This window comes from Buteo buteo, chromosome 5, assembly GCF_964188355.1.
Source record: "Buteo buteo chromosome 5, bButBut1.hap1.1, whole genome shotgun sequence".
NCBI classification, from domain to species: Eukaryota; Metazoa; Chordata; class Aves; order Accipitriformes; family Accipitridae; genus Buteo; species Buteo buteo.
The window spans coordinates 3501373-3517143 of NC_134175.1; the positions used below are offsets into that span (position 1 = coordinate 3501373).

Genomic DNA, 15771 nt, shown 5'->3' on the forward strand with positions numbered 1-15771 from the left:
GAGAGAAAGGGAGGATATCATTTAGAAAAAACAACAAAACAAAGAAGAAAAACAACACTTTGAGGATTTTAAAGACCAATGCGGTGTTGGTGACTGACTAGTGACAGAATCTTCCCTGGAGAAATGCATGGCTGAAGCATGAAAGTTGCATTTGCAGGGACCAGTTAAGTCCTATCAGACCATGTAGGTGTCTGCCTCTTTTTCTTCTACCCTCTCTCAGATTTTATAAGCACATAGTTCCTGGAATTACACCTCACATTGAATTGAAAGGGCAGTTATCCTTTTTGTAGGTGTAATAGTTCAGTGCCTTTTTAGATAGTAGGCAGCACCACTGATGGGGAAATACATCTGCAGTAGAAAGCAAGTGAACTGCTTACCTGATGACTGCTTTATCTTGAGATGTGTTTTCAGCCTTACAGGTACTAAGATTGCTGGAATCAAATGTATCTGCTGATTGCTGTCAAACAACAAGAGTCTGTTACTCTGCATTCCTCTTGAACTATTCATGTATCGTGTGCCTTGATATATAGTGATGTGATTGGGAAGTGTGGAACACAGATGACCTCTCAATCATACTTTTAAAATAAAGGTTATTTGGGAGCAGAACCACGTTTCTGGAGACAGCTTCTCATTTCTATGCCAGTGACTTACAGTGTTTCCCAAATGCAAGAGAACACGGAGTACCCCTGACCTTTTTTGTGACCTTCTGCTTAAAACTCCTTCCTTCAGTTGAGTCCTGTTATCCCCCCTCCCCGAACACGGCAGGCAGCACCTCAGGGCCCTAGGTACAAAGAGTACCTGTTGTGTGAACCTCTTTGGCAGGAAAGACAAAGTCGGGGAGGAACGGAGGAGGAAAGAGGCGAGGAGAGACTGCGCATTGATATCTCAAAGAAAGAAGAGCTTCATGCAAAATGGGGCTTTCTATCTTTTCATGTTCCAGTGCAAGATTCTCTGTTTCAGTTCCTCTGAGGCTAGAGTCACTAGTATTTGAAGCGAATATAGTATCTGTTCTACAGTATCTCCTGTGAAAGTGGAAGCAGTGAATTAATGGAGTCATCTTAGACAAGTCTGTTTCATGGTTCCTTGTTTTAAGTATTGTGACTGTCTGCTGTTTTACTCTGTATAGCGAGGCCAGGATAACGTAAATGGACTGAATAACTGCTTTCCTTCTGACTAGCATTCCTTTGCTCTCTAGCCTCTGGATCAAAAGTGAAGTTCTGATATCTGAAGCATTTGCACAGCCACCATCATATCGGTGCTAGTGATTAAAGTAGCTGAGATTTTGGGGCCATACAAATCACCACCACACAGTAGGAATTATTCTGTGTTAGCTCTTTATTTTCTCAGGTGCATTTCTTCAAAAACAAGACTATGCGAACCAAGGCAGACTGAGGTGCTTCATAGTAATTGTTGCTTTAAAAAGTATCTTGTTCTCCAGCAATGTTCTGACTGATGCAGGAGAATATTCTCTCACAGTGGTTTCTGAGTGTTGGGCTTGCTGCCTCAGTCAGTGCAAACTCTGCTCCTCGTTTACTCTGCTAAAGGTAGATTTTTCCAGCCCCTCTTCTGCCACTACAGGACCCCTTTCTGCAAAGTAGTGCTGACCTATTCCATGAGATTAACGTCAAGTGTTTCAATGTTTCTCGAAGGTCTTGCTGTTTCAAAATGCAGTCTCCTGACATTGTTGGAAGGTTCTCTTTTTCTCTTGCATGGACTTCAGAGGATTTTTGAATTGAGACTTCAGACTATTTCTGCTTAATAGTGTTCAGCCTGAGGTACTGCGGGCCTTTTTGTTTGGGCAAACGTGTACTTCCTTACTCAAGTAAGGATACAAGGAAGTGGTGATATTACATGCGGTAGGACTTTGCTTTCCTGGAGTATACACCTCTTTTATTACCAGGATCTGCTAATGGGAAAAAAATGCCACTCAAAACTGATAACCAAAGCCCTGAGAAAGAGCTTTGCGGTAGATCTGGTTCCCCAGAAAGGACTTACTGTCTGTGCTCTTCCTCAGATTTGCACATACCTGTAAAGGTGGTCAGGTAGTCAGGCCTACAGTTGACTGAGTTCAGACCAAAGTGGGTGCATTTTAGATGCATCTTAGAATTTTTCTTATTTGTACAGCAACTAGCAGACTTAGAAAATATTGATCATCATTTGGCCAGTGTTGTTCTTTATATGCAGATCGCAGGTCTCCAAGAAAATACAATTTATTGCTCCCCACAAACTTTACTTGAATATTGGTTTGTTGTTTTTTTTCCCCCCAAACAAACATGCTGCTTTTTGCCACTAACCAAACTAACTTAAAGCAAAAGCAAAATTTCAGTGTTTATTCAAACTTTGTAAGTATTGAAGACGCATGCATAGATGGTCTGGGATATTTTCATGCATATTAGCAGTGCATGTACTGAAAGAAGCATTTTCAGTTTTCATTGTTGCATGCTTGTTGTACCTTTTATCAAAACTTTGGGTTGCTGGAAAAAAAATTGGTTCCCTTGTGCTTTTGAAAGGTGGGTGATATGGGGAGCTGGGAGAAGGGAGGGGAGGAAGGTTTCTGAATTCCTGCTGGAGAAGGGTCTGAACTACAAACACAGGACACACATGCTCAACATGAATTTTCTAGGGCTGAGAAGATGGGAGCAGGAAGGAGGACTGGGTGCTGTATCCAAAGAATATAGTTGTCTTACATATAAACAGGATGATTGAGTTCTGCACAGAACACAAGAAGGCTGGTAGACTCTTGGACCCAGATTCACCCCACTGGGCTTTCAATATTAGATGCCACTTTGCCTCTATGTAAGGTAGAGAAGGAGTTTCTAAAGGAACTAGACTCCTGCGGTAGGCACCTCAGTTCAGAAGGGTGAATCTCAGCCCTGTTGTTCTGGTTTTATTATAAAAATTCATCGGGAAAGTATGAAGCCTCTGGTGAGCCAGGTCTGCCCATAAGAGTGTGTGAAATATGAACAGAGCAGTGATGGCTGCTGAGGCATTTGTGAGTAGCATTTTTTAAAGTGTTCTGCAAGAAAGGTGCAGGGCAAAGTAATGCTGGGTTAAATGACATGTTAACTTTTAAGGCTGCCATCATTGGGATCCTGGAAAGTTTTTTTGGTTTTTTGGGGGGTTTTTTGTTTGTTTGGTTTGTTTGTTTGTTTGTTTTTTTAAGGAAACCACCAGCTTTTATCCTGATGATGGAAGCTTTCTTTTCTAATTTCAATTCTCCCCAATTATGCTGATGTCCAAATCTTAAGAAAACAAATGAACATTGATTGAGACATGGTCATCATCTTTGTCCATGCAGATGGATATTATTCCTGACAATTAAACCGAAAGTTAAAGAACAAGCCAAAAAACCTTTTCCTACAGAGTTTTGCATACAGTGCACTGAACTGTTGGGTGGGTAGGGGCTGTTCATGGCAAATTGAAACGGAAAGCAATGGTCGCAGAACTCCTTGGGTTTCCTTTTTCTGCAAATCTCAATGCAGTGTGGACTGAAAGAGTGCAGTGCTGGTAGGGACTCAGAATCTCAGTGACTAAACTGGTTGCACTGAGCACAATCTCTGAAAAATTGGTACAAATGCTATAATTTATGCCATTGATGAGGGTGCATTTGGGAGCCTTTGTGTCTTTTTTTGCATGTGTTGGTAAAGCTGTGTCTTGGAACGTTTCATCCAAATTGGGAGCTGAGAAGTTCCTTTTCAGACTCGGTTCATTTCAAAGAAGCATGTAACCTTTCTTCCTTTTAGAATTAGAAGAATCTCCCTTAACTGTGAAGAGTGACATGGCTACTATTGTCAAGGTTATGCAGCTACCAGACTCAGGCCTTGAAATTCGGGACAGGATGTGGTTAAAAATTACCATCTCCAATGCAGTGATAGGTAAGCAGATCAAAGGAATGCTGAGGAAAAAAACCCAGTGGCTTTTTGGAAATAGGCAGAAGAAACTATCTTTATATGAGGCCCCCCACCCCCCCCCCGGTCTATTATGTCTTATAGTCCCTTGACTTGGTATTTGTGAACAACTCTAAGTGTGACAGGAAATATCTAATAGCTCTTGTTTGAGCCTGGACAGCCAAAAATACTGCACGTTTCTTATGCCCCCACACAGCTGGTTCTTAACTCTTACTTGTTGTATCTCAGGTTTTCCATGTAATTACTTGTGGCTCTAGCAATCTGGCCAAGTTCAGCAGAGCAACAATCCTTGTAATTCCAGTTCCACACAGCCACACAACCTTAATAAAGCATCTTAATTACATTTAAAATTACCACAACTAGTCTACCTTTGATTCTGACTGTCTTGTGAGCTCAACTGTGCTAACATTTAGTCAATCTAGGTTGTAGTTACTTTTTGCTGAGAAAGGTATTGGAACCTGGGTCTTTTGACAAGGGTTGCCCCTTGACAAAGATGACTCTCCCAGTCACTTCTGTTCTGTAAATCCTGTGTCATTTTCATTACTGCAACTCAGAACGGGTTGAACAGTATAACTATAAAATTTTCTCTGTGTGTATTTGGTGTCACTGTTAATGTAGTGTTCAACTGGGTGCAAGATAATTCTTTGCTTGCTTTATTGATGTTTGGTGGTAACTAATTTAGCAGTTAGGCTGAGTTGTAAAAATAATATTTTGAGCTCTTTGCAGCAAGATTGTTACATATTCATATTCGCATTCAGTATCTAGCACAGTAGTACTAGTGGGCTATGTGATAATGTGAAGATTAAAAACCAAAAAAGGTCAATTTGGCTAGGATGATCCTGTGTCTCCTCTTCCTGTCCTCATTTTAGGAGCAGATGTGGTTGACTGGCTTTACACACACGTGGAAGGCTTCAAAGACCGACGGGAGGCTAGAAAATATGCCAGCAGCATGTTAAAACATGGCTACCTCAGGCACACTGTGAACAAAATCACCTTCTCAGAACAGTGCTATTATGTCTTTGGAGACCTCTGTGGCAGTAAGTTCCCCGTCTGCGAAGGGCAAGGCTGCATGTGTGTTGTCTCTTCTGTGCTCACAGGATGCACAGAGGAGAGTCCTGTAGGATTTCATAAGTGGGTATTTCAGAACAGGCTGTTATTCTGAAGTTGCATGACAAGTGGTTGACGCTTCCTGTTAGACCAAGCAATTAGACCACTTGGAAGAGCAGGATGAACTCATCAAATAAGGCATTGCACTGAGGTTGAAGAAAGGAGGGTTTGTTTCTGGTGATGCCACGGACTTCCTGCTTGTCAGTCACACTCAGTTTCCAATCTGTAAAATGGGAGTGATTCCTCCTTGACTTATGGAAATTCTGCAAAGGTACCTTGGTGCTCAGTGGGTAAATACTGATGTCTGCCCTACCATGTGTGGTATTTAAAATGAACTCTGGGGGGGGAGTCCATCTAGTCCCTCACCGCACTAGGTGCTGTGTCAGCCATTATTAATACGCAGGAGTCAGCTGCTAGGTAAGAACACAGTCTTGACCTTTTCTCTCTTTTCCAGATATGGCTGCACTGAACCTTAACAATGGTTCTAGCGGAGCCTCGGATCAGGATACCCTTGCTCCACTTCCACATCCTGCTGCTCCCTGGCCATTAGGCCAAGGATACCCATATCAGTATCCTCTGCCCCCTCCATGTTTTCCACCAGCATACCAAGACCCAGGCTTTAGCTATGGTAGTGGCAGTGCAGGGAGCCAGCAAAGTGAAGGTAAGATGGTTAATCTGGTACCTATTTCTATAGCTGTCATTATCCCTAACCATTTGCTTGAGTTCCTTTGTACTGTCTGTGCTCCTGTCTTGTGGTTTTGTATGCTACCTGCATGGATTTGGTGCGACTGCACTTAATCAAAACTGTGTATGTGATGGAGTGGGTTAGCCTTTCAGCTCTGTATTGAAACTGCCAGCGATGTTTTCACTGAGTCAGTAGAATAGAATAGAATACATGCTGTTTATCATTATGCTGTAGTTCTGTACCCCGTGCAAAATGCCAGTGGGGAACTAGAGCCAAGCTGTTTGTCATGTCCATGGTGGCATGGGCATCTGTACTTTTCTTACCCAACAGCACCACACGGTAAACCTACTGCTTAGATAATGCTGATCAGGCCGACATTAATGACTCAGTTGTCCACCCTGTTAAAACAGATAAACTATTGCCCCCCTTTTTAGAGGTCAGAGCCATTGCCAACAGTGGGGCTGCAGCCGCTTGATATTGCTACAAATTAGGCCATTTCGTTGCTGATGGAACAGGGATTAGAACCAAGGTGCTCTTGGCTTTCCCTTCAATGCTCAGTACAAAAGGAAAATCACTCTTTGCTTGTGTGAAACAGGCGTGAGGTGGCCAGCCAGATGGTTTACAGGGCTGAAACACTGCTCACAGGGAGGAGAGTCTCTTTTGTAATATATGACAGGGAAAAAAAAGATAATACTGCATGGATTAAAAACCTGACCTCCTCCTTTCCTGCGCCAGGATAATTTTGTGGTTCATTTTTAAACCTTAATAAATACAAATTATGTATCTTTCAGCTGTACAGATTTTATTTTTTTTTTAATCACTTCCAGAGTGAGTTTTGCTTTTGGAAATGCTGCCAGTAAAGAAAGGGTGAGGATTCTCTGTGTTTTTGTGGTGAACATCCAGTAACTTGGATTTAACTTCTTGTTTACCATAGCCAGTTAGATTTTGCAAAAATTGCACAAAAGAATTTCATAACAGGAACTTGCTCACCAGATTTTAGCACTATTGCTTCCCACCTTATCTCAAAATAAGAAGTGTCTGTGAGGAAGCTCATGGTGGTATCCAAAGGTTTTAGAACTGAAAGCTGATTGTGCTGGAAAGAATGCGATTATTTTTTTTGGCAGCTGGTTCTGTGGGCAGTAGAATATTAGATCTCTGCTGCTGGAATAGGAAAGGTATGGTATTTTATCCATGCGACCTGTGTTACTGGCTAAAGAGAGCCTTATGAAAGGTGCCAAGGTGTTTAATTTTGAAGGGTTTCAACACTTTCCTTGTTCTTCTTTTGGAAACTACACTTCTGTGTTGTTTCTTGTTTTGTAACTGTTATTCCCTTGTTTTGTTCTGAGCAAGCATTAGACTGAAGGATTCATAGAGGAATGGCTGACTCTAGGGGATTGGTAAGCTTCAAATGCCTCCATAATAATAATGAATTCACAGCATGATCATTTAGACTCTTGTGACCCAAATGTTTAGCTGTACTTTTTCTTTTTTTTTTTTTTTCTTTTTAATTGTCCTGGACGCACAACCTGTCTCAATGCACAGTAGTCCAATAGCGTGGCATTAGCATATCAACCTGTCTGGCCCCTGTGTGACTGTGCTGCAGCAGCTACAGAGGGAATGGCATCAGATACCTCACTGTCAGCTCAGATGGGAAAATCCTATCACCAGTCTCTTTCACTGTTCTTCATTAAATAAATAAATAAATAAATAATCCCAGCTCCTAATTTATTAGTCTGATGTCAGCCATATGGATTAGATTTATTTACCAGTGCCCTTCCACTGCTCATTTACCGAAGGACACTTGAGCACTGTCCAGATGTCTCAGGCAGGTAAGAGTACTGGGACACAGGGCTGCATTGGTCACTCTCAATATAGACTATTAGAATTGGGTTTCTTGTGGAGTCTCTCTTTTATGTGTGAAGTTAGATCGTAACTGAATTCATCTGGTGAACAAGAGCACTGCTCCAGAGCCCAGTGAATGTCACGTTTTTGAGATGAATGCAGTGTATTTGCTGATGATTACAGTCAAAAGCCTAAGATTTGGGTCAAGAGACAGACTGAGACTGTGTTCTGGCAGGCAACAAATGGGAAGGGAGATCTAGCAAAGTTTTATGTGATGTTGCAGTTCTGTTAAGGCTCTGTTCCAATTTAGGTTGCTGCTTGCTTCATCTGAGCCACATCATCTGTCCCTGCTTGTGGTACCCAGGGCTTAGGTTATTTTTAAAGGCTTGGACAGGTTTGCTGTAGGGAATGGCACTGGTGTGAGGACCAGCTCCTCTGCAAAATATCATCTCTGTTACCATAGTGTTTAGGTTAAAGTCACATCCCTGTTCTGGTAGATGCTAGGTGGATAGTGAGAGATCATCAGGTTACAGTCTGAAGAGATGAAAGAAGTAGGAAGGATGGATTTGTTCAAGCTCAGAGGATGTCAGTTGTTGAGACAGGACGAATAGAAGTGTCTTCAGAGCCTCTCTACACTGTTTCTGGAGGCTCTCCTGCCCCTGTCCAGGAGGATTCATGTGGAAACTTCTGTTCCCATGAAATGAAGTATTGAGGCAGCTGGAGCCTCTGTGGCTTTAGGGGGTGGAAGTTTGGTGTCCAGCAGTAATAGAGAGTGAAGGCTGATAATATGTTGTGGCAACGCAGAGTGCAGCTTTTCTAAGCATTTGAAATGCAGATTCTTTAAATCCATTTTATGACACTTAGGTTTAAAGTTGGCCTTAGATGGAAACAAACACTGCTGTGGTTGTGTCAAGTTAGCAGCATTTCACACCTCAGCCTTAGGTTGGGCTGCACGTCTCCAAGACAGGCCAGTCCCCAGCTGCCAAGAAGGTGATGCTCTTATTAGTTTGCGTTTAAACTCAAGGCTTAGAAGGACTTTCTGATTGTGTGTTCTGTGACAGGATTTAAAGGCATGTCAGGCAGAGAGTGAATCTCAGCATGACCAGAGGAGAACGGCTATGCTGCTGATTATTCTTAGATAAGACTGGTGTAATGGTAGATGGTTTCTCTATTTTCTTTCTGCCATGTAATCAGCTTGGAGTGCAGCTGCAGAAAGCCAGGTTCTTCCAAGATAAGTCTGCATTAACCGCTTGACCTCTTGGAGTCTTGGCAGATCAGCTAGACCTGGTACTCCGGATATACTGAAGTCTGGAGTAGCAACGTGATGGATTGCCACAAGGCAGTCTCAGTCCTTCTGACTGTGGAAGACCTCTCAAAATCAGTAATAAACACTTTCAGTGCAGCTTTCTTTCTCCCCTGCATGATCTTTACTCAGCCACAAGCTATGGAACTGGCAATGAATTCTTGTGAATGGGGAGCTTGCACCAAAGAATAATGGCTTTGGTAAGGTTTGCAGGGTTTGGATGGGTAGCAACAGAAGGTTGGATGGGTAGCAACAGAATGTGTTGTGAGATAAATGCAGAGGCATATTAGCTGTGGAAGGGTTAAAATAAAATGTCAATTTTCTTCCACTGTGAGCAATGTGCCACACTGAGGAGCTTACAAAGATGCTTCTTGGAGATAATCTATGTTCTTTGGAGCAAAGGCTGTAACAGTCAACCTGCTAACAAGTATTTTCTCCTGCCTTATTTGTTTTTACAAGATTGTTATGAAACATTTGAGATGGCAGCTCAGGGAGTACCTTACCTCTTCAAAAACCTCACCTTAATGAATCTTTGTAGTATTTCATGGAGGCAGCTGAACCCATGTTAATATCTCCATTTACAGATGGAAGAAAACTGAGGCACAAAGCAGGACAGTGTTTTTCCCAGAGCAGAGAAGAGCTGATAGGGGTTACAATCTGCAAACACCACTTCAGAGTCCCAGGCTCAGAATACTAACTTCAAGTCCAGGGATTTTATATTCTGTGTTTTCCATCTATCCCCAGCTTTTCTTGCACTCTGCAGGGGAATCTAGGCTTTCCACTATACACGCCAGGTCAGTCTAGTTTTCCTGTCTCTTCTATTTGCCTGCTCTAAACATCAGCTGGAGCAGACAGAAGTTGATGATCGTCCGTAGTTCAAGAAAGGAGCAGCTCAGAATCATTCTGTTTTTCCCATTTTCAGTGACCCTGGTGGCTCATTCAGACTCAAAAGCTGGTCCCCTATTCTGCTGGCTGGGGATCCTTTTTGGGAAGACAATCTTGCACTAAGATGGCATGAACTTAATGAGATATTCTGTGGGTTGGTTCGTAAGAATAATTAAATTGGAAATGTCTGCTGACATCATCCTAGCCTATCTCTCAGAGGTAACAGATAGGTAACAGAGCATGACCTTCAACTTGAATGTAAAATCAGTTCTGAAGTTTAGTGAAGCTTGTATGTAGCAACAACTCAGCTTATGCACCAGCAGCAGTCCTTTGTTCTTCCAAGTTGATTTAGTGGCCTCCGCTAGGAACATCCTGCATGCTATTGATTCGTCGTAGAGCAGTTCAACAGATAACTGGTTTTGGAAGAATTCTCCAACCCCAGAACACTAGTGATGAATTTTAAAAGAATCTACATGCTGAAGCCAGCAAAAGGACATCTGTTAACTTCAGGTGATTTGGCCCTGGGTGTGAGTACGCCCAGTGCGACCAAGGATGACAGAGAAGGCAAATGAGTTTCTTTCTGAAACCTTTCTGCTGATAGAAGATAGCAAAGACAGCGACAGTTACAATTCTATTGAAGCTCGTTTGCTTGAGTCAAACCCCAAATGCCTGCTTCTTCCTTCCGTTTTTGTTCCTCCCCTCCCTCCAGGCAGCAGAGCAGATGGCTTTCAGCCCGTAGTTGTAGGCTAGCTGCTGCTTTCACTGTGCAAGCTCTAAGGTGTCTACGTGTACCTGTGCATGGCACAACCTTGTCGGCTTTGTTCTACCGGTTGTCATCGCTAAATCCCATAAGCCACCAACAGCACGTTCAGGCCTGGTTTTGTCATCGTTGTCACCATTACAATGGTCGTACCCGGATCTGTGGGTTTTGGTAGGAGAGCTGATGTGGGAGACGGCAGCGGGACGTTGAGCTAATCCTGCTTTTTTTTTCTGTCTGTCCTTTTTCACCGGCGGCCTTTAGGAAGCAAAAGCAGCGGCTCGAACCGAAGCAACAGCGAGAACAGCAGGAGAGCTCTTGGCAGAGAGAAGGACCGCAAGTCGGCTGGCAGCGGCAGCGAGTCTGACCACACCGCCCGCAGCGGCGGCGGCGCCAGCGTCGTGCGTCGGGAGAGGCCCGTCAGCCAGCTCAGCCACCGAAGCCACGTCTCTGCCACCCACAGCGAGAGAAGCCACCACAGCCAGCATTCTTACGGGCCTCCAGGAGTCCCACCCCTCTACAATCTCCCCAAGCTGGGCTCCAAAGTCTATGGGACGAGCGGACCCCCCGGAGGACCCCCCGTAAGGGAACTGAGCTCTGTTCCTCCGGAGCTGACGGGGAGCCGGCAGTCCTTCCAGAAGGCTATGGGCAACCCTTGTGAATTCTTTGTCGACATCATGTGAGAGGAAGTGCCTTCAGACTCTGCTTGGGGAAGGGCCGGGGAGGGGATTGTTTTGGGGGTGGGCGAGCAGTTTTGGTCATTGTCAAACACTTCACAGAAGAAACTCGGCTGTCTTGCATGTCACACCTTCCTGGTTTGCAGTTGCGTTGCAGAAAAATCAAGAAAATGAAACAAAAAATACAACCCCCCCCCTCCCCCAAAAACGAACAACAACAACAACAAAAATCTCCTGGGATTGTTAAATATCAGCAAATCGATGGCATCTTTTCTTTATCCTCTCTTTTTTTTTTTTTTTTTTCCTCCCCTCTTGTTTTTGATTGTGAATGGCTGGTGTATATTCACATCTTAATAAGCTTTGGTAATTGTGGCACCTACTTAAAATGCAATTAGTGTATCTTTTTGGCTGATTCAAGGACTATTATTTTACATAACAGTGAATATTTCACTTCTAAATTTCCAATAATGCATAGTAGCACTTTTATTTTTCCCTGCTTTTTCTCTTACAAGGAAAAAATGACCGTTGGCTAGTATCTGTGATACTGCCTTGTAATGATGTTTCTTGGATGCATCAGTCAGCACTCTAAGCAGACATGGCACCCGCAAGTGTACAGACAACACATGCTTGGAAAGGAGCAGGCTCAAACCAATTCCTAGCAGAAGGCAAAGTTGTGGCTACCTTCTTCTGCTGACTAGGGAGTATAAATAAATCAATCTTTCTTTCTTTTTTCTTTTTTTTAGATATTATTCTATCAAGGGAGTGGTGGAGTCTTGCTACTGTATGTGTTCATTGTGCAGAACTTGTAAAGTTATTTCATTTAGTATCATGATAGTGACTTTGTAGCTGCAGTCCGTTCCTGGGCATTTCAGTCCCATCCCTGCTGACAGATGTGTCTGTTTCTTCTGGTTATAATGCGCACTTGCTTACAGGTTTTCAAAGTTGTTTCCACAGAAATAGGACAATTGCTGCTATGCGATTCTGTTAGTGTAGCTGCAGCTTTTCCCTTTTGAAGGGGATATTTATCCCATTCTAGCAGAGACATAGGTAAACTCTGGCTCCCACTGGGACATGGCTATTCATTTTGATCACCTCTTTTTCTGTTCTTAATTTCTGAGCAGTATCTTTCTCTTTTTTTGAAATAGAAATCTGGAGATGTCTAATCCCAATTGCAGTGTTACCCAAAGGAACATGTTCTGAACACAGATGGGGGCTAGCTGGTAGCAGAGAGGTGAGAGAGTGTTTTGAGAACAGTTCGTAAATGGTACAATGAATGAATCTTTATACCTGACACAGAATGAGACCCATGCTAGAGCTCCTGCTGAGGAGCTTTGACTTAAGCAACTGCTGTTGTATATCCCCAAGATTTCATTACTGTGTATTTTTTGCTCTAAGGCTATGGACGCTTGATAAAGTATGTTCAGGAACCTTCACTGACGTTTAAGAAGCTTTTTTAAAGTATCCGAATGAGGGCATGGTAAGAGCACACCCCCACTCTGTTATGGTGGCTCATTTAATGGGAAATATGTGTTAAGCTGCAGTCACTTAGTGGCATTTGACCATGGGGCCATGCCTCAGTTAAGTCCTCTTTTGTGAGATACCTGCTTCTGGCAGGTTTTAGGACAGGTGCTTTAAAATCAGTCTTTTCTGTATATAAGCATTTTCTTCACTGGTAAGAAGCTTCTTCTTGCTATGTTCCATGCTTTATGGGCAGTGTGAATATCTGATATGAATGTCAAAAGAGAACATGTCTTTCTCACTATATACATGTAGTTTCATATTCCTTTGTCACCCCGAAAAAATTACTCTTCAAACTGTCCATTTTGTATGTTGTTCATTCTGATAGATTTTTCACTACTTCTTTTCTTATTACAGGTCTGTGTATGTAAACACATCCCTTTTACAAAAGTCAGAGTAACGTTTTCAAATGTCTGTGTTAATTGGAGACTTAAGTCTCACTTTCAAAAGGGAGCTAGGCATTTAGGAAAGTGTGTGTCACTCAGACTAGGTACTCCAATTACTGGGCTTCTAAACTAGCTGAGAGGTTTTGGACAGTTTAGTTTACAAAAATCTCCCCAAAAGCTACATAACATTTCTGAAAGCGGTGCTGTCATCATAATCCATCTAATGGGCTAGCATAGATTGCAAAGTTGGTGATGGCTTCAAAAGAATGGCACTACCTAAAGCTTGACTGTGCAAGAGTATCCTTACTTTTCCTTTCCTCCTCCCAGTAACACAGCAAAGATGCTAACTAAACTCAGTAAACTATTTTGAAAGATTGACATTTAAAGCAAGGAAATAAATCAGGGTAAAATAATTCTGTAATTCTGCTATGTCTCCAGGAGACACTGTTAAGGAGTCTGTGACTTTACTGACAATCACTAGCGGTTCTACTTTTAAAGTAATTTTAACTTTTCTGGTCTCTTATATATTACAGTTTTTCTGGCCCGCTTTGTCTTAAGGCAGAACTTACAGGGCTGGAGGAAAAGACTGTCATTTTAATAAGATATTTCCAAAAGGGATTAAAGCTGGGGGCTGAGCTTTCACCCATGGAAGAAATGTGTTTAATTTCCTTATGTCTTTTCAAGAGTTGCAGTTTACACACCTGCTGGGTTTTTTTTTTCTTGTTGTTATGCTGTTGGCAGAAACTGTTCTGTGTCTTGCTGGTCTTTGCTGCTATGTTGAAACGACTGTGTTATATACTTGCGTGTTTGTGGGTAACTCTGGAATGAGGCTGATAGTCCGTAACATAGGTGTGGGAAAGCGTTCGTCTGCTGAGGAAATCAGGCTGCTAAATCCAGCCTGAACTAGCTTCACCCACAAACAGGCATCCATTTCAGGCAAATAACGAGTGCTCTGAATGTACTGACAGATGTGCTAGTTGGTTAATACTGTGTAGCATGTAGAACCTGCTATTTACGAACAGCAGTAGGAGAATGTAAATGACCCTTCTGTGAACGGTGCAATACATAATGGCCACTGTGTGTAAAACAAAAGCTTGATTTCCCCCCTTGTAGTGTACAGTGGAGAGGCTGGTTTGAGTGAATGGAAAGTTAGGCCGGAAACATTGCTAGCTCTTAATTTTCAGAAGTGAATGAAGACAGGAGATTTCCCAAATCCCATCCTTGGCTTTCAATGCATGTGCATGTGTCTTTGCAACAAGGGGGCCTTGGGGCCTAACTGTGCAAGTTTCTCCTAATGGGTGCAGTACTACCTGCAGAAAGAAGTGCCACTGATGCCAACAAAACTACTTACAATAGGAAGTACTGTGCCAGGTGGAAGAAAGTTTGAAGGCTGGAGTCCTGCAGAACTGTCTGTTTCTCTCACCAGGGCCTGAAATTTTTCTCTGATGTTAATGTCAAGTAACTGGCACTGGCTGGGCTCTAGAATGCATGACCTATGCCTCTAACTACGATGAGAAGTTATGGGTTTGCTCTATAGGGCATTGAAACAACCTCATAACGGGAGCCTTAAGTAGTTGACATTTTTATCCTGGAAGTGAGACCCTCGACATCTGCCTGTGCTCTGCAGCTGAGCTTAATGTGCATGCATACCTGCCAACAGCTTTTAACAAGGACTAACAGGTATGTTTGGAAGATGATAGAAAATGATAAGAAAACAGTTTGGGATGACGTCTCCTATCCAAAGGAGGTACTATCTGTAGGGGTAGTGTACCCACCCAGTACGTTAACTCTGAGGAGTAAGTTTTTTGGCAAATAGTCTTAAAAGCACTGCTGTTGTCTTTTACCTCCTGTTAATAAATCTACTTTTCAAAGGTAACAGTCCCCTGGACACTTTATCCAAAGGTATATTGGATGGCAAGCAATGATGCACAGACATTGACTTTTGATATTATTTTTGTTCTATTCAAATGGGCAGTCCCATCTTGAGACTTGACAGCTCATGAGTTGATGTAATTGTTTTTGTTTTGCATTTAACTGGATTGTAATAAGATTGACTTAAAATTATTAATTCTAATCAGTGATTAGAAATACATGTAAAGAATTTTATGTACAGTAGAGGAACAAAGTTACATGATTTTAAATAATGAAAACCCAGACTATCACCTATTCTAGAATTGGTTCTACTCAAAGAGTGACCTCTTACTAGCATGGACTGCACTGTTCCTGTTAAATGTCTATTGCATAATTGAATTCTTTTTTGTAGATATTGTATTAAAACCCAAGTGTCTGTATAGTTAATATATAGCTGCTTATGTGTAAATGCTATTTTAAACACTAAAAAGCTTTTAATTTTATGTGATAACCGCAGTCTATGTCTTCAGTTCTTTCCATTACTGCGTTATCTTTTATTCAAGAATGATGAAGTATTGGTTGAATCTTACTCTTTTTTTTTTTTTTTTTTTTTTTTTTTCCCCCTCCCCTGCCACACTGAAGTTTTGTCCTCTGGACAGGAGAAGGTTGTTCAGGAGCTAATGATAGGCAGCTGGGAGTTCTGTGATTTAATGGTGCTTCAGAAGTGCTTACAGTTCAAAGTATGACAGGAACCCTGTAAATGTTCACCACTAAACTGGGTCACAGATGATTGAAGTGCAAAGGCCTGACTCTTCCATGCAGGGTAACGACATCTGACTGGAAGCACAAGAC

At 42.3% G+C, this 15771-nt stretch overlaps 1 protein-coding gene across 3 annotated transcripts in view; it reads left to right on the plus strand.

Moving 5' to 3' along the window:
• The window catches only part of DVL1 (dishevelled segment polarity protein 1), a 105359-nt gene extending 89929 nt beyond the window's left edge, over nucleotides 1-15430 (plus strand). For all 3 annotated transcript variants that reach the window (XM_075027238.1, XM_075027239.1, XM_075027241.1), the window contains 4 exons: nucleotides 3744-3875; nucleotides 4778-4945; nucleotides 5470-5676; nucleotides 10752-15430. In XM_075027238.1, coding sequence (XP_074883339.1) covers nucleotides 3744-3875; nucleotides 4778-4945; nucleotides 5470-5676; nucleotides 10752-11170 — 926 coding nt within the window. In that variant the 3' untranslated portion in view covers nucleotides 11171-15430. The remainder of the gene's footprint in view (nucleotides 1-3743; nucleotides 3876-4777; nucleotides 4946-5469; nucleotides 5677-10751) is intronic.
• The last annotated feature ends 341 nt before the right edge of the window (nucleotides 15431-15771 follow it).